Source organism: Dromaius novaehollandiae, chromosome 11 (assembly GCF_036370855.1).
Source record: "Dromaius novaehollandiae isolate bDroNov1 chromosome 11, bDroNov1.hap1, whole genome shotgun sequence".
Classification (NCBI taxonomy): Eukaryota; Metazoa; Chordata; class Aves; order Casuariiformes; family Dromaiidae; genus Dromaius; species Dromaius novaehollandiae.
The window spans coordinates 14678053-14695772 of NC_088108.1; the positions used below are offsets into that span (position 1 = coordinate 14678053).

Here is a 17720-nt window from a genome sequence, read left to right on the forward strand (position 1 = left end):
ACAGGGCCCTGTGGCTGTGCACAAGGGCTGCTTTGTGATGGGGCCTGCGCGCACAGCCCGAGGACTAGCAGGCACTGCCCAAAAACTTGCGTGGAAGTGGCATCTCTAGGGGTGCAGCTCCTGTTGCATGTTCCCCAGTGAACCTCTCACCTCTGCTGTGCATCTCAGTGCATCTCCAATCATGCAGGACTAACCAAAAAGGGGTATGAGCTGCACACGTGCCATGCCGGCAGCCAGGGGACTAGCAGTCTGGCAGAGGAGAGACAAGACAGCAGTAGTGAGGAGCCACAGAGTTTACCTGGACCCTCTTCTGCCCTGATCACAGAGGTAATGAGTTTGCTAGCCCAGGCGAAAGGACTGCCTTTTCCAGGCGCAAGACCCTGGATCACAGCATGGCGCCTGGCACGTGCAGATCTCCAGGCCTGGGGAGGGGCAGTTTTCACCATGAGGTTGTTTTCAGCAGGGCCTCTCTTATGTTCCAACTGCATCCTTCGCCTGGCTCCCAGAGATGCTCACAGCACGCCTCCGTGCAGCCGCAGGGGCGCAGGAGCCCGGCTCCTTCCCGGGCAGGAGGGCAGGCTGCAGCCATCCGAGCGCAGAGCCGCGCCAGAGCTAATCTCGGCTGCCTCTCAGGTGCAGTCTGCAGCGATAAAATGATCCGCTTGGGATGAACAAGAGTTTTAAACACTTCTGAATGGGGACAGAGTCCAAGGCCTGACCGTGAAATCCGGTTTTGAAAGAGCTTGAAATAAATCCCGCACTGCCCTAGTCTTGCTATTTAAAGGGGATTATCCAAGAGGTTTAGGAGCGTATAGGGATACATCAAAACAACGTGGGCACCTAAATCCCCTCAAAGACTTTAGGAAATGCCTCCACGCTTCATCTTCCGGTCAGGGCTCACAATTCCCCATTGCTTCCCAATTCTCACCACGTGCCTGGGAAGTCAGATGCTCCTGTTGGATGGAGGAGACTCGAGGCTTCGTTCCCAGCCACACTGCAGCACATCATGGGTCTCCAGCCCCACACCCAGCCGTACAGAGGAGCTGGTCCCCTCCTCGCTGCTGACCGTGCTGCGGCCGTGCCCGGAGGGGTATCAGCACCGCCGTCCCACAGCTGCCTCTGCGACCTGCACGCCTCCACAAAAATGCAAACCCAGTTAAGACTGGGGAGACATCCGCAGTCCCAGGAGTCCAGGAAAAAGCCACCATGCACCACTCAGACAGTGAGGGTTTTTTAATAAATATCTTTTTGCACAGAAATATACCAAGTTTTACAGAATACAAACTGCAGGGATAATGACCGAGCATCAAAGACAGAGGATCCAAGAGTGCCCTTCTGTCTCCCTCTGGTCTTTTCCAGGCTCCGACCCTGACGCTCATCGTCAGGTCTTCGCATAACCCCAATTTGCTAAGGCCAAGAGGCAAAGTAAAGGCCTGGGAGGAGACAGACTAGGTGCTCGCAGCTGCAAATCCCACAGGCGTGGGCCCTGCCCCAGCAACGGCCGCGCTGGATAAACCTCGGCTCTGGGCTGAGAGGACCTGCTGCGAGCGCACTGCTGGGACCAAGGGGGACAGCGGGGTGCAAGGCCACGGGCAGCCCACAGACATACGACGGCCTTTCGGTGCTGGTGGAGAGACCAGGGCTGGGGTAAACCCCGAGGGCTGGCGCGCTGGGTGTTTCTGGCCTAGCCTGGGCCAGGGGTGGGAAGCAGGACCTCCTTTTTAACCCACTATATGTTACTGGGAAAGGACAGGTCTACCACTTGGACCCTGCAAGTGGCTGCTCTTCCAGCTCAGCTCCATGAAAGGGGACATGCTTGTCCCACACCAAAGTGCCCAGCTCAGCCCTGCCCTGCCACCACGACCCAGCAGTCAGAGGCACCAGGGCTTGGCCCTGCTCCCATCCCGCTGGTGTCCCCAGCTGCTGGGCCCAGGGCACGCTGTGGTCAGTCAGTTCTCACCTGTGCAGCCATTTCTCGGGGCAGCTCTGATTTTGTGTGGTTTCTCTTCCTAGTTTGGCTGCTTTCCGGGGTTGTGGGGGTCTCTTTGCTTCTCTCTACCTTGTTGCTTTGTCCACTGAAGACTAGCAAATGACGGAAAAGCCCCAGGGGTGGCCAAAAGGAGATGGGAGGGGTGGGGGGGGCCAAATTCCCCACTTGGGCCCTCAGCAGCCGCATGGGGGCTGCCCCCAAGCCAAGGGCTCATGCCCCAGTCAGGGGTTCATGTCTGCAGGGAACGGGATTGAAAGGAGGGGAAGGGGAAAAAGCTAGCCCAGAGCACCAGCTCCTGTAAGCCCTTCACCTCCTTGCGATCGGGGAGATGAGAGCCATGGGGAGAGGTGCCCCGGGCTCAGGCTGGGCAGGGCAGGGGAGATGCAGACCATGTGGTTAATGGGTCCCATTATGTGCACACCTGCCCTTGTTTTACCCCGTTAGCCTGAGCCTGAAACCCAGCACAATCCGCCAGGCCCTGTCCCCTGCTCCCATGTGTTTTCAAATCTCCCATGGGCACCAGCATGAGATCTCCCCACATGTTCGCAGATAACAGAGGGATCTCTCAAACCTGTAAGATCTAGAAAAGTTCCCAACACCCTCATATCCCCCTATGCAAGATCTTTTTGCCCTCCCCTCCAGCAAGATGAAACCAAGGGCCCAAGCAGGGTCTGTCCTTATAGATGAGGAAACTGAGGCAGTGTCGGAGCAAGTGAGTTGTACCTTCACCCAGCACAAGGGGCAGAGAGGACAGGCTCTAGGGGGACAATCCCTCTAGACCAGACCCAGTCCCAGCAGCCACACTCCCACTTTCCAGGCTGCAATACAGCAGCTGGGTTGGCAGCCAAAGGCACTACCCGACCTGTCCAGCAAACGATCCCTGTGCTGCAAGTCCATGTTGGGGCTGCCTGGGCTCAGCTCCCCAGCAAGGTCCCGCTGCAATCCTCATCACTCTCACTGCTCGTTCTAGTGCCCCCAGCTACACAACCAGCCATGGGAGGGAGCAGCAGCAGGCCCTCCATGGCCATGGCCACCAAGCTCTCTGCCCACCACAGGGTCTCAAAAGACAGCAGGGTCCCACAACCCCCCATGCCTGCTCTGCCTGATGAAAAGCCTTGAAGAGGGCCAGGCAGGACAGAGAGATTTGGGGTAGGGAAGGGAGCACTGTTATCTGCTCCAGGTAGAGAGGGTCCATCCACTTCCTCCTGCCTGAAGGAGATAGTGATTCACAACTGAACACTGGGAGAACAACTGAGATGGAGGCTTGCACAGGACCACTCTGTAACTGCATCCCACCTGTGTGGGAGACAGCAGGCAGGCAAGCCTCCCAGAGACAGCAGTATCCCTGCTGTTTAAAGCCAAAGGACCACCTTTGACTCCAAGTCAGAGAAAACCCCACCAGCCAGCTCCGCCACAACCAGCCCCCCTGCTCCCAGCACACTCTGGAGGGCTCTGCACTCCCCGCCTTGGCACCCTGCAGCAGGAAAGCAGAGGCCATCAGGAAGGGAACTGCTGGGACACTATTCCAGTCACTCACCTCATGGACAAGATCACCACCAGCCTCCCCTCCTTTCAAAAGGGATCTAGATCACAGAACACTTCCCAAGCTGCTCCTCCCTGTTCTCCAAACAAACAATACCACCACAGGCAACACAGGACAGACCAAGCTACCCACTCCCACCTAGCAGATAACCCGCACACACGGGGAACTTTCTTTCCTGAATGCAAAGTGTGGACACCGACTGTGAGAACAGAGAGAAATTCACAGCACCCCTCCTGCATCCCCAACTCCTAATCAGAGCCCCAAGCAGCAAAACAGGGTCTGGTGAAGACTGAGGTCTCAGCACATCATGAACTGGCTCCAGTGAACTTGGGCATGCAAAGGAACAACCCCAAAGACCCCTTCTGTCCCAACACCAGTCCCACAGGTGCCTCAGGCCCATGAGCCAGTGTGTACACACAGTAGGGCCCCACAGAGCCCCAGGGAGGCAGCAAGGCTGTTTTAATCACAGGAAATGTTATGTCTTTTTGAAGGGAAGGGAAGGAAATCAAATGCACCATGGGGAGACCCCCGCATTGAGCCAGTAACAAGCTGCCACTCTGCTCTGGCTGCTACAGCACTTATGTGTGTGGAGAGCAGGGGGAAGGAGATGTCTGGCTGGACTCCAGAGCCATCCCGTTTCCCATCCCCACCCCCACTTTGGGACAGCTGTTTTTGGTAAGGAGGGTAAGGCTATTCTGTGATGGCACCAGCTTGTACAAGTGAGATGGGGTGCTGATTGGCACAGGAAGGGGGTCCCAGGCACAGTGAGGGATGGGTGTGGGTGTGAGCGCTGGAATGTGTGAAGTGGCAGGAGGGAGGCATCAGACCCGCTATTTGCCCGCAGCAGGGGCAGTGGCCACGATCTCTTCATACTTGGGTGGCGGGTCATTGTAGGAGATGCTGGTCTCTTCGCCACTGCTGCTCTCTGGGTGCCCTGTCACCTCCTCATAGGAAGGTGGAGGGGTGGCACTGGACAGTCTGGAGAGGACAGAGACTGAATGCTCTGGCGGGTAGAGGGTGCCATCTTGCTGGGGGGTGCCCCCTGCTCTGCCATCTCCAACCACCCGGTTGCTCGCCTCTCGCTGATACTGCGTTTCCCCTTGGCTTTGCGACCGTTCCCGATACACCATGACCCTGGGGAGGCTGCGCCCCGTTCGGCTGGCCAGGTAGCGGTTCTGGGCATAGGAAGGGCGGTGGCGGGTGGCCTTTTGAAGCTGGCACCTCCAGATGATGAAGAGGGCGATGACTATCAAAAGAGCCACTCCCAAGAGGGGGACCACCACGTACATAGCATCTGAGCGCTCTGTGCTGTGTCCGGGGTCCTTGACAGAGTAGACAGAGTTGGTGTAGCCTTTCCAGAATTCCATCTGTGGGAGAAACAGAGAAGCAACCATCATGTGCTTGCACATGCGACAAGCACTATGTGACTACCACGAGCACCAGTGACAAACACTGCCATCTCTGGGCCCACAGAGGAGGCAGAGTCATTTGGCTATTCCCCACCACCCTCACCAGGGCTCTGAACCATTCTGCCAACATCTGAGGCACTGTGGCAACCAGCACAAAAGACTATATGAACACACCTCCACAGTGGTCAACAGCCCTTATGCCATGTAGACAACAATTTGGCTAATGCCAGCCCCAGCCTGGAGAACTGGGGACAGCAATGGGAATTTCTGACACGTGCCATTTGAGTGCCAACTTGACCTGGAGCTGTGGGCAGGGTGCCCTGATCCTGGCAAAGCTGAAGACATTGCCTGGAAAGGGAAAGTGGTACTGGAAAGCAAGGCCACAGCATGCTGTCCGCAGACAGAAGAAGACAAAAGAGCACAGGAGAGTCCATTCCCTCCTGTACTTTTCTTCTGTGCCCCCAGCTTGCTAAGCTGTAAGTGCCTCACACATCCATGGGGGAGCAGGTTGGGACACACATACCGTCTTCTCTTTGTTCTCAAACACTTCCTTGACCTCCTCATAACTGCAGACCTCCTCAATGCACTCCCGCTCAATGGTGCCCTGTCGTATCTCCTCTAGGAAGCCGTTGGCTCGGGGAAAGCGCTTCAGGACCGAGTGGGCATTCCTGGCCCCCAGGAACACTGCAACACACAAGGCAGAGAGACAATGAACACAGACAATCCTGTGCTCACCTCTGCCCAGTCAGGCTTTCCCCAACTGCTGGGCTACAGCACAGGATTTTGGTGACACAGACTGGGAAAAGGCATCAGAGGTACCAAATAGCCCAGGGCTGCAATTCATCCAAGCTCCTAGTACAGCAGGGAAAGCCCATCAAGGGAGAGCAGACCCAAAAGGGAACAGGGCTCTTGGGGTCTGCCTGGAGACTCCAAGCACCAGTAGGATCCTTCCACCAGGGCTGAGATGCTAGAGACATAGGAAGTGACAGGTTCAGAGCACACAGGACAACTTAAGAAGAGAGAGAAGGCCCTAAGAAGACTTGCTTCCTGCCCTTGACAGGATTTCAGCCCACTTGCTGGAGGGCAACCAAGATCTCACAGCACTGGGGAGTGGAGCCAAGCCTCTGTGCCATAACAGAGGGCCAAGACCAAACCCAGCACAGTTTGCCACCTCAGTCACCCAACACACAGTTCATTACACAGCATTTTACAGTCCCCCTTTTCATCACCCCAAAGCCTCCCCTCTTGCTTCATATATCCACAGTCCCCCTTCAGGCCTGTTCAGTTCCCTCAGTGCTGCCAGCACCAGAACTGGGGATGAACACAGGCACCTCAAAGCAGAAGAGCCGCCTGGCATTGCTCCAGCCAACACCTCACTGGGGCATGGTCATACATGCGAGCGGATCCAGCACCGGGCAGGAGCCACCTGGGGATAGGAGAGCTCCCAGCAAGGGGACACTGAGCCCCCAACTCAACAGGCTAGAGCACACCCAGTAGACAAGCTGCTTGAACAGATTTGAGGAAGCCTTTTAGCATTCTCCAAGGACTATGGGAGAAGAAGCCAGCCTCCCCAAATCCTAAAGCACTCAGCATCACCTCCCAGAGAAGGTGGGCCAGAGGCCAAGCAGATCTTCAGCAAAGCAGTTAGGAGGGCATGAGGCAGCTGCCCCACGCCCAGCAGCCAGCCACCATAGCCAGGACAAAGCAATACCAATAACTTAGGGACATTGCCTGCCCACCAAATCATTGTTTCAGGACAAGCAGGTCCTCCTGAGCTTTCAGAAGGGCTCTGGGGGTGCAAGACCAGGCCCCTTACAAGGAGGACAGACTGCGCACTAGAAGCTGGCGTCCAGGCTGAAAGCTGCTGCAGGGTCATACAAGCTCAGGAGGCTTCAGGAACCAGTGTGCCTTTGCCCCAGCCTAGGCCCAAGACGGGCAAACATCTCCAAAACATGGGGACCACACAGCAATCAAGAGTCAAATGTTGGGAAACCTGAGAAACCTCCCGTCAAATGGCCTCACATCCCCATCCCTACTGCCTTTTGGTGCGGAGGCCTTGCAGATCTTCCTCTGCTCCCAAAGCCAGGGAACATCTACCTTGCCTACATCAGCCAGTGAGATCTCACCACAGAGCATGCAGTCAGGAAGCCAGACTGAGCAGTGATGGCATTTATTTGCCTGCAAAAGATATAGCCCTTTTTTAGCCACTCCCACCATATTCTGCAGGAGGGAGACCTCTGTGGGGTGCAGGGAGCAAGCACCTAACAGGACCTGCAGCAGCCCAGGAAGAGGCAAACAAGAGCTGTTACCAGCAGGCAGCTCTCCACACAGATCACGACCCTCCCAGGACCCAAACATCCTGTGCACATATTTCATAAGAGAGCATTTCCATAATGCAGCTTAGCACACCCAACTGCACGCTGCCACCAAAATGGTGGGCTGGCATCAACTCTTCCCACCCAGCCACCTAATCCTGCTGCTTCCCTTGAGCAAGATGAATCAGTTCAGCTGGCTGATCCACAGAAACCTATTTACCTCAAACACCCTCAGGCTTAGTCTTCCACTGGATCAACCAGATGAACCAACTCACATTGTGGCAACATCAACAAATGCAGGACGAGGCAGCAAGGGGACAACTGGACTTTCCCATTAGATCAGCTGAGCTGTAATGCAGAAACACTCCTTCAGTAAGGAGCTTGATAAAGGATCAAATGCAACAGTAAAAAGTTACCCACTTCTGCCATTAGGAGCCTTTTACCAGAGAGTGAGACAGGTTTCTTTCTGCTTAACCTTCAATTTATCCAGCTCCTAAAACAATACAGCAATATATTTCTGAGAGTATTTGCAAATGTAAAGGCAGGGACAGGGCCGTGGCCATAAGCAGTTACTGCAAACTACACCATCCCACGCTTAAAGGCTTTTTTTGTGCTGTGTGGGTGCATTTTTCCCCGTGATTTATTAATGGCTTGCTTCACTGAGAGAGTTTGCGGAGGGCTGAACCACTGAGGTGTAAATGAAGAACAGCATGAATGACATGAGTCAGAGACTTTCCCTCAGAACTGACTTTATTATGCAAACCATTTTTTTTTTTTTTAAACAAGGGCAATCAAAAAAGTGTTTTCAAGAGGCACGGAAGGTGCCTCACAGGAAGGCAGGGATCAGCTTGCCTCGACTTTCCCAGTTGAGAAGGGCTATACTAGCTGGACAGGGAGTGGGTCTTCAGGCCTTCTCTTGAGCCTTTCCTGAAGAAGAGATTTCACAAAGATACCATCCAATCTGTAAACAACCCATCGTTCATTGAAGAAGTCTGGCCTCAACTCCTTTGCCTCAATCAGGCTGCAGTATCAACTCTCCCCTCCTCAGCGCTTCAGTCTGAGCATCTTGCCAACTTCCTCAGCACATCTTGGAGCAACAGGCTTGGCTGCACATCCCAGGCTGTCAGGGTTTTCCATCCCCGCAGATACCAGTCACTTGCCCCATTCCCTGCTTTGCCATGTTGAAGTGGCCACTATGATGGGAAATAAAAACAAACAGGCAGGCAGGTATCACGAGCAATGTCCCAATTGAAAGCATGCTGAGATAGAGGCTTGTGCCTCTCCCCCACCCAATCTCCCTGGGGAATCTAGAAATGGCAGGACAGTAGAAACATAAGTTATGCTCCCTCCCCCTCTTCCACATGAAAAGAAAGTGCAAAGAGTTCTCACATGCCTGGGGACCAGAGCAGGAACACCAATGGCCTTAGTAAACAAGAGCCTTGCAAACTCTTATCTCCTGCCTGGGACCCTCAATGCATACAAGGAGCAGACAGCTGTGCAGGAACAAGTACTGTCCCCAAACCACAGGGCAGAGGAGAGACTTCCCACAGCCCAGTGGTGTCAGTAGTGACTCCTTGTCCCTCCCCAAGTCTCCATGCACCAGCTAGAGCACTGGTGTTCAGGAAAGGTCAGAGCTTTAGGCAGGAGAAACAAGAGCCAAGGACTGGGTTCACTGCCATCCCTCCTACGTTTCCTAAGGTGCTGCTGGCCCCTGGTGGCGGGCAGGCCGGCTAGGCCACGCCACTACCCCACAGCTCTCCTGTCTGGCATGCAGAAAGGGCTGCTTCTCTTCAGAGTGACATGCAACTGTGTCTGGAAGGAGGCAGCCAGGGCTCCAAGGCAGGCACTGTGGGGGAGGGCAAGTGGGTGACCACGCTGGCCAAGGGGACTGGTCAGTGGCGAGGGGCACTGCCACCATGAGGGGCAACTCCCACAACCAGCAAGGGCTGGTGAGCAGGCACCCAGAGGGCAAAGCCCCAGGAACAAGAAAAGGCAGCAGCTGGAGGAGGACAGGGACCTAGCTGGGTACACACCTCAATAACAGAGGATTAAAACTGTATTTTAAAAACACTGTTTGTGTCAGTCTAAAACAGCCTGAAGATCTCTGCTCCCTCCCCACGTGGTACAGCACAGATGATAAAAGAATGCATACCTGTCATCCCTGGAGTCCTCCTCCTGCCCAGCTTGACTACTGCCTCCACCTTCATAGCTGGCTCCGGCGACACCTCAAGCAGATCCCAAGATCCCAGATCTCTAGTAATTCCCCTGTCCTGTTCACCATCCTCCAGGCAGTTCAGAACCGCCGTCCTCCTTGTGTTCCCATCACATAGCTGCGTGCAGCCTCCATGCAGGCTGCCCGGAAGAGTGAGGGGGGAAGGTTCAGTCCAGCTCTTTACAGACCATATGCCATTTTCCACCCTGCACCCTTGCTAGCCTCAGCCCAGCTTTAACCAGGCCAGCCCCTAGACCCGCTGGTCCCGAGCGGCCGTCTGCTAGGCACTTGATCAGATGCCAAGACCCAGCATGCTCCCAGCAGGGCTGACACAGAGCTGTTACACAGCTGCCTGAGCCTCCACTGGAAACACAGAGCCCGAGTGAGCATCTCCAGCCACACACCCTACAGCGCAGCATGGCCCCCAGGCTGGGAAGCTTGTACGATGCAACTCATGGGCCACCTCCATGAGTTGCACTGTTGTTAGGAGATCCCTGGGCAAACCAGCAACCTCTGCAGAGGGGCCAGTCAGTCCAAAGAGCTTTAGGAAGTCATGCCTTGCACAAACAAAGCTAATACAAATAAACACTGCAGCATACAGGGAGTCCTGGAGAGGTCAGCGCTTCAGCACCACCTCTCAGCTTCCACCTTGCTCAGAGGAGAGAAAAGCACAAGACAGGCTGGACCTCAGACCTTGTCCAGGGATAACAGCCACTGGCATCTGCTCCCCACAGAGAATAATGGCCCCTCTCCCCCCAAAAAACACAGACGTAGGCGCCCCTTCCTTGAGAGGTGGCTGCAAAACACTCCCCTTCTCCCCTGCGGTGCCACTGCCACCTCTCTGCCTTGAGTGAGGAACACTTACTTGCCATGCTGCCTCACTCGGCTACTGGGGGCTCCCACCTACCTGCAGGGAAGAAAACAGGAGAGTCACTGAGAGCTCAGACTTCAGCCCAGCAGTCCCTGAAGCCAAAGCCCTCCAAAACCCAGGGTCAGATCCATGCAGAAAGCAGGGTGCTATCTGGTGGACCCATGACTGGTCTCAGTCAAGCACTACCTTTTCCAAGAGCCAAGGACTCAATCAGCCTCCCCACCCACCATATGGCTGGAGAGCCCAAAGCTGCCCAGGGTACCCTCAGCTCTCAGGGAACAGCCCGCATCACACAGCAATCTCCCATCTCCCAGCAGGAAGCTGTTTGGACATGGCCAATCTATGCTGAATTTCCAGGGCCCATGGCAGAAGGAGGCCAGAAGTACCGCAAGAACGCCCTCAATAGGAGACAGGTTTATAACAGGAGTACCCACACAATGCAGAGGAGAGAGGTGTGGAAGACAGAGGCTCAACAACGTGTTTTGCTATTACTGGCTTTAGTGGTTCATGTTTCCAAACTGCTTCCAAAAATCCAGTGTCCTCAGATTAACAACTAGATGACTGCCTAGCCAGAAGACATCTGCTCCTCACTCCCTACCTGCAGCCCTCCTAGGAAGGGAGGGCAGAAGGAAAAATCAGACCCAGCCTTGTAACCTGACAAGCACTTTGCTTTCTTTGAGTCCACAGAAATCAAGGATGTTCAGACAGGGTCAGCTTCTCTAAGAGACAGACTTCAACATAACCAGCATGGGACAAAGAGAAAAAGGGAGATACTTCCCTTCACTTGATTTGGACATCCGTAAAACAGTCAGTAATACATCTCCACTCAACAAAGAGATGCACATGAAGAGCGATTAAGGATGCTCTGCTGAGTGCAGAAAGTGCATCTGACACCATATTCTTCCTCTGCCTGGCCTGCCAGCTGTCACCAGCTGCTTGGGGCAGGTCTCTGCTGTACCTGTACAGCACCTCGCCCAGTGAGGGCCAGGTTCCTGCCCAAAAAGCCCATCCTAACAGACAGACATCCTAACTAGAGAGGGAAGAACTGAGATCAGGGAGAAGCCCAGCATCTCATTAGAAGGTCCAGCCTGTGCGTCAGAAGCCGCTGGGAACAGTCTGCTACTCTTCCCTCCCAAAAGAGATTGATGGATACAGGTAAAGCAGTCATCTTGTTTTAGATCAACTTCACAGTCATACCAATTCTCACTTCTGCAACTCCTACCCACAATCTGCAATAAACATGGCTGTACCATTTCCTCCACTGCCATAAAGCATACAGCACATTACATAGCAGGAGAGGAAAGGACACATACCTCTTCTAAAAGACATTTGGCCAAGCTAAGAGCAGCAGCAACAACGCAGGAGCTGCCTACGCACCCAGGAAGGCAGTTTTTCTGCTGGAACAGCACCTTTTGCACTTCAAAAACTAAACTAACCTAAGACCCACAGGAGTGAAAACGTATTTCTGCAGAGGCAGATCTTTCTCTGCTTATAGGAGGCATTTTGGGAGGGGGGTTCACGCTTTGTCTTTTCATCATGCTCTAACACTGAGCTAGATGCATGAGTAGCAAGGTCCTTCCCTTCCACTCCCACATACTACCTACAGACCAGACCCTGGCCAAACTCAGCTCCCCTCACCTTCAAAGGGGCACCTGTGACAAAAATCACAATTCTGTCAAAAAACACAGGTGACAGGACCAAACTCCTACAGGGATTTATACTGAATGAAGGAGCAAAGGCAGTTAGTAACAACAGGAATTAAAATACACCCTGACCTAAGATCCAGGACTTTGGATGTTCAGTCTTGACCCAAAAGAACTTTAATTAGCTCAGCTGAAGTGAGGTCAGTGACAGCATAAGGCCATTCACTGGGTCAGCAGTGTTAGAAACAAATTTCTTAAAAAGCAAGAATCCAGACACACAGAAGGGTTGAAGCATTGCCACCAAGACAGGCAGTATCCGTCCTCATCAACAGCCCACTTCTGAGTAAAACTAGCATTTCTCCCTGCCAAAACAAGGTTTCACATGGCTTCTGAGGCTCCTGCACCAGGAATGGCGAGAGGCCAAACAAGCCTGAAGCAGTGTGGGCAGGCAGCTTCCAGAGCCAGAAAGCAGACTCTTTAAAACAGTTTGTGAAACTGAGATTGCAAAACTCAGGCTGGAACTCAAGCAGAAGCAGGGGAAATCAACAGAACAGCTGAATTACATAAATCAGATCCGCCATCTCCTATACCTCATGGTCCAGACAAGAAGACTGTTCACTTTTCTTTTCCCAAGGAATCGTGTACCTAATCTTGCTTCTCTAAGTGATTTTTATGGATCCCTGAGAGCAGTTTCACAGACCTCCAGGATCCATGCATCGCAGGCTGACAATCACTCCCCCACAGGCTGTGTCATCTATAAGCAGAGACTACCTGACCTGCTTTTTCTGTGATCAGTTTTTATTAAGAAAACCAAGCCCACACAATAAAATACACTGTATGGAAAACTTGCCATAGTTTCCATAACACAAAAACTTTGTACCACAGGCTATTACAGGCAATAAGCACCACATCCCCCCCATTTGACAGACAGCAGTACTGAGTCACATAAATAACACTGGACATTCAAGACCAGATTTGTCAGTGCCCCAGGCTCCACAACCCATGTGGTACATCAGGCAACATGTTTCAGGTGTAAGAGCACAGCGATGATCAGTTTGGGAAGATTTTTTTCTTTATCTTTTTTCCAAAGAGGAGGGCTGATGCACACCATATCAGAGCTCAGAGATTGTTTATTCCAGTGCAACAATAAACCAGGTCTACACAAGCCTAAAAGCATGAAAAATGCCAACTTCTGGGTGCATGTGAGAAACAAGGACATCCCAGATGCTCATTTCTATTTCCACACGCAAATCCTAACCACCTTCACCAGCTCCAGCACCTCAGATGGGCAGGAAAGCTGGGCCACCGCACGCTCTGACAACACACGAGTAGCATCCGTTCTGCCTCCGCTCAACCAAACAAGCTGAAAGAAGCCTGAAGCTGGAGGCTGACCTCAGCAGACGCCCACCCAATCCAGGTCCCCCCCCCCCCCCCGCTTCCCGACGGGCGAGCGGCATTTGCCTCCTCTATAAATACCCCCATCGATAGGAGGTTGCTAAGGTAACCATGAGGAGGCGCGAGGCACAGTGATGAGAGAGAGGATGCTGCAGTCACACATTTGTGTCTCCCCCGGGCTCCCCCCATCTCCGCCCCCGCTCTCGTCACTGTTGCCAAAGGAGGAAATCGTGCTGGTAAAATATGGCGCGTGCGCCGCCCCAGCCCCCAGCAGACTTTGAGCAGGCATGGGGGGAAGAAGGAGGTAGACTAGGAAGCAGCATCTCTTTACCAGGTTTGGGGGCACTGGTACGGGGTGGGGGGTGATGCGTGGATCACGACACCCTGCAAACACCGGTGACGTGCCACAGCATACAGAGAGGCTGCTGGATCTCTTGGCACCACATGGTCACAGCTGCCAGCAGCCCAACAAGATTTTAGCAATATTTGGGGTTTTCCGTGCCAAGATCCACATTGAGGAGAAGAGGCTGCACCAGCTTCACTTGCCAGAGACAGCGGGCGCCTGCAGGGTGCCAGGAAGCTTCAGCCTCCCAAAACAGCCCTCAGAGCCAATCCCATGTGGCCTGCCCTCATGCTGTCCCCCAGCCAGCCTCCACCCTGACCCACAGGACCCCCAAGGCAGCCCCTGTCCTCTCCTCCCTCCCCAGTGCCTCCTTCCTCTGCTCCGCTCCATGTCAGCCTCCTCTCCACCACAGCCCCAACACCGTCCCCGCCCTGCCTCAATGCCCAAGCCCAACCCCAAATCCTCTCCATCATCCCCAGTTTCTTGTGTCACTACATATTAGGGTCTCCCACTTAGCTTATCTTCCCTACAACCTCTTATCAGTCCAAACACATTCCTAATATGATCTTCCTACTTCCAAATGAGCCTCATCTTCACATCCTCTGCCCCACATGCATGGTTCTTCTCTTCCCCAAGTTCCCAACAGCCCCTTCCCTCTCCAGCTCCATGTCTCTTGATTCCCACCTACAAACCACCGCTATCCTCCCTCCCTACCATGTCACCTTTCCTCCCCTCCCTACAGCCTCTGCCCCATTGCCTCGTTACTCTTCCCATACTTGTACCTTACAGCTCTTGCCCTAAGCACCTCACAGCCCTCCTCATCACCCCAACAGTTCTTAAACCTCCATCATCTCATAACCCACCCCTCACCCACAGCTGCCGCCCCGTCCCCAGAACCCCACCATCACTCCACCCTACAAGTCCTGCCCCACCACCCCATGGCCCTCCCCTATAACTCCACAGCGCCTACTCCCATCACCCCGTAATCATTCCTGTCATCCCACCCCAAAACTCCTCACCCCCTCATCCCGTAACCCCCACAGCCCCATAACTCCTGCCCCCTTCATCACACAATCCTCCTTGTCACCCCACCCCGCAGTTCCTGCTCCCAGCACCCCAGAGCTCACCCCGTCACCTCACCTCAGAACTCCGGCCCTCCTCACCCTCCTTGTCACCCCGTCCTACAGCCCCTATCCTGGGCACCCCATAGTCTTCCCCTCCAGCCCACCCCACAGCCCCCTGCCACCCCACAGCTCCGGCCCCTCACCCCACAGCCCCCTGTCACCCCACAGCTCCAGCCCCTCACCCCACAGCCCCCCGTCACCCCACAGCTCCTGATCCCTCACCCCACAGCCCCCTGTCACCCCACAGCTCCAGTCCCTCACCCCACAGCCCCCTGTCACCCCACAGCTCCAGCCCCTCACCCCACAGCTCCAGCCCCTCACCCCACAGCCCCCTGCCACCCCACAGCTCCTGATCCCTCACCCCACAGCCCCCTGCCACCCCACAGCTCCTGATCCCTCACCCCACAGCTCCTGACCCCTCACCCCACAGCCCCCTGCCACCCCGCAGCCCCGCCCCTCACCCCACAGCCCCCAGTCGCCCCGGGCCCGCGCCCGTACCTCATGGCGGCTCCTGCCGCCCCTCGCCTCGCCTCGCCTCGCCTCGCGCCCCGCCGCGCCGCAGCCGCTCCCGCCCGCCAACGGGGAGGGAGGGGCGGGGCGGAGCCGCGCTCCCGCCTCTCCCCACCCAAACGCCGCCTCTCGGCCAATCGAACCGGCCGCGGCCAGCACGCACCGCCCCCTCATCCTGCTTGCCCAATGGGAGCGCGAAGGGGGAGTGGGCGGACTGCTATGCCCATCCCCCCCCAATCCAAGCGAGATTGGGCGAGCCTGTACCCAATGGGAGAGTGCCATGGCGGGACCGGGGTTCTGCCGCGGGGGGTGCTGGGAGTTGTAGTGCTGCCGCCTCCCCCGCCTCCCCGGTGCCGCGCGGCACCCGGGGAGACCCCGGTCACGGCCCAGGGCCGGCCGGGGCGGACAGGTCCCGCCCTCCCTCACGCCGCCGGCGCCCGGCCCTCGCTGCCCGCGCACGGGGCGCCCTCACACCGCCCGGGCTGCGCCGGGTGCCCGCCGCGGGGAGCCTGGCTCCCGGGGGGGCACGGCCTCCTCCTCCTCCTCCTCGTCGTCCTCCTCCTCCTCGCTGTCCGAGTCGTCGTAGAGGCAGAGCGTGGCCTGCACGGGGAAGCTGTGCAGCAGCCTCTCCCCCACGCTGTACAGATAGTCGAAGGACTTGGACCTGGGCCAGAGGAGCCTGCGTGGGGAGAGCCGCCCGCCTGAGACCCCCGGCCTCGGGGGGCCCCGGCCCGGCCCGGCGCTGAGCCCCGCTGGCCGCCGCTGCGGTGGCACCGGGCAGCAGAGGACCCACCTGACCGGGTGGTGGAAGGGCGCCAGCGCCTTGTCCCCCGCCGCGTTGTCGGGGCCGCCGTCCCCCGCCGCACCGTGGGGCCGAGCCTGCGGAGACACCGCCCGGGTGGGCACCTGCCCGGCATCCCACTGCCCCCCTCCTCCTGTCACGGCCCCCGGGGCGCAGGGCCACGCAGCCTCAGGAGGGGGGACGGCAGCGGGGTTGGGGACCTTTTCCAGCCGCCGGGATGGTTTTACACCCGCCCCAGACCTTGCAGCCCCCGTGCAACAGCCTTGGAGGCTCAGCCTCCACCGGACCCTGCTTCTCCCCCCGCCTGCGTTGCACGGGCCGTGGTCCCTGCACCCCGCCGAGGGAGCTGGCATCCAGGCCTCGCCGGCGGGCTGTGTGCCAGCGTAATCTCCCTGCCGCGCTCCAAAGCTCCTGCCCAGACGCCCGCTAACCCCCTGAGGAATGCCCCCAGCCACCTCTCCGGCCCCCGCGCAGCCCTCCGCACTGCCAGCGGGCTCTGCCCGGCGCTGCCTCCGGCCGTGGGGCACTGTGGGGGCGCGCAGGCTGCTCCACCGGGGTGTCCCCCGCTTGCTGGCCCTTCTCCTCCTCCTCCTCCTCCTCCTCATGGAGCCCCGCCACCCTCCACGAGGCAGATGGGCTCGGGCTGACCCCGGCTCGGGGCTGGAGGGGTGTCGGGATGCAGGGACCCTCCGGAGCCTGGGGGCGCTTGTGATGGGTGCAGGCGTCTGGGGCAAGAGGGCGGTTTTCTGCCTGCCCCGGACGGGGACCCCGATCCCTGTGGTGGGAGAAGGGGGACCCAGCAGGGAGCGTAACACTCACGGTATGCATCTGCGGGCCGGACGCCTCCTCGTCCCGGGGCAGCCACGGTCTCCAGAGAGGCAGGGCTCTGCGGGGAGAGCGGGCTCAGTGCCACCGCAGCCCTGGCCCGCTCCCCCTCCACACACTGTCCCCCCGCACCCCAGCCGCGCGCCCGCACGGGCCCCGGCCCCAGCCCCGCTGGGCCATCGGACGCCTGCGGGTGCACCCGTGCCAGCCCAGCCCGCAGCACCCGCAGCGCCCCTCTGCCTGCTCCCCCCCCCAAGGGACCTGGCACTGCTCCCCGGGTCTGCGCCCCCTCTCCCAGCCGCAGCCGCTGGGATCAGCGCAGCCTTCACCCCCGCGCCCCTGCCCTGCAGCGCCCGCGGTACCTGCCCCCTTGCTCAGGCCGTGGGGCCAGGCCAGTGCCGGCTGCGGGCAGCCGGGGCCAGGCAGCAGGCAGGCAGCAGGCGGTAGCTTCCATGGTGGCGGGCAGAGGCGGCAGCGATGTCCCCTCCGAGGCCGCAGCCCCGCGCGAGGATGCCTTTATAGCCCCGCGCCGGCTGGTGACTCAAATTCTTCAGGGCAGGGGCCAGGGGTGCGGGGGGCAGCGGTCCCCCAGGTGTGAAATTTGTCCCAGTTGTGTAAACAGAGGGTCAGGGGGAGGCTGGGAGCGGCGTGCTGTGATCTCTGGTGGAAAAGCAAAACACAGAAGGGAAAAGTTGGACACCATTTGTGAGAAAATCCCCAGGGGGGCCGGGGGGAGCA

The 17720-nt window shown here is 57.2% G+C and overlaps 2 protein-coding genes across 4 annotated transcripts; both read right to left on the reverse strand.

Annotated features, from left to right (window-relative positions):
* Positions 1-1218: 1218 nt before the first annotated feature.
* Positions 1219-15459, reverse strand: PRRG3 (proline rich and Gla domain 3). 3 transcript variants are annotated; one of them, XM_064518275.1, is made up of 4 exons: positions 15344-15459; positions 10335-10376; positions 5466-5626; positions 1219-4900 (listed from the first exon to the last, which is right to left on the reverse strand). In XM_064518275.1, the coding sequence occupies exons 2-4, from the start codon at positions 10339-10341 to the stop codon at positions 4364-4366; spliced, it is 705 nt and encodes a 234-aa protein (XP_064374345.1). In that variant the 5' UTR covers positions 10342-10376; positions 15344-15459; the 3' UTR covers positions 1219-4363. The 3 variants fall into 3 exon arrangements, 1 of the variants encoding a protein (XP_064374345.1); XR_010391047.1 differs by lacking the exons at positions 1219-4900; positions 5466-5626 and adding exons at positions 7990-8450; positions 9410-9609; XR_010391048.1 differs by lacking the exons at positions 1219-4900; positions 5466-5626; positions 10335-10376 and adding exons at positions 7990-8450; positions 9410-9609.
* A 6-nt stretch (positions 15460-15465) lies between these two features.
* RIPPLY1 (ripply transcriptional repressor 1) lies at positions 15466-17720 on the reverse strand. The gene is made up of 4 exons (XM_064518276.1): positions 17345-17720; positions 16977-17043; positions 16149-16234; positions 15466-16034 (listed from the first exon to the last, which is right to left on the reverse strand). Exons 1-4 carry the CDS (start codon positions 17434-17436, stop codon positions 15824-15826), a joined length of 456 nt encoding a protein of 151 aa, XP_064374346.1. The 5' UTR covers positions 17437-17720; the 3' UTR covers positions 15466-15823.

Coding starts and splice junctions, on each gene's coding strand:
- PRRG3 (XM_064518275.1), bottom strand. Junction 4,901..5,465: donor TTGAGAACAAAGAGAAGACG/GTATGTGTGTCC, acceptor TTTCTCCCACAG/ATGGAATTCTGGAAAGGCTA.
- RIPPLY1 (XM_064518276.1), bottom strand. CDS start 17,436: ATGGAAGCTACCGCCTGCTGCCTGCCTGCTGCCTGGCCCCGGCTGCCC. Junction 16,235..16,976: donor CCGGCCCGCAGATGCATACC/GTGAGTGTTACG, acceptor GTGTCTCCGCAG/GCTCGGCCCCACGGTGCGGC. Junction 16,035..16,148: donor CCCTTCCACCACCCGGTCAG/GTGGGTCCTCTG, acceptor CTCCCCACGCAG/GCTCCTCTGGCCCAGGTCCA.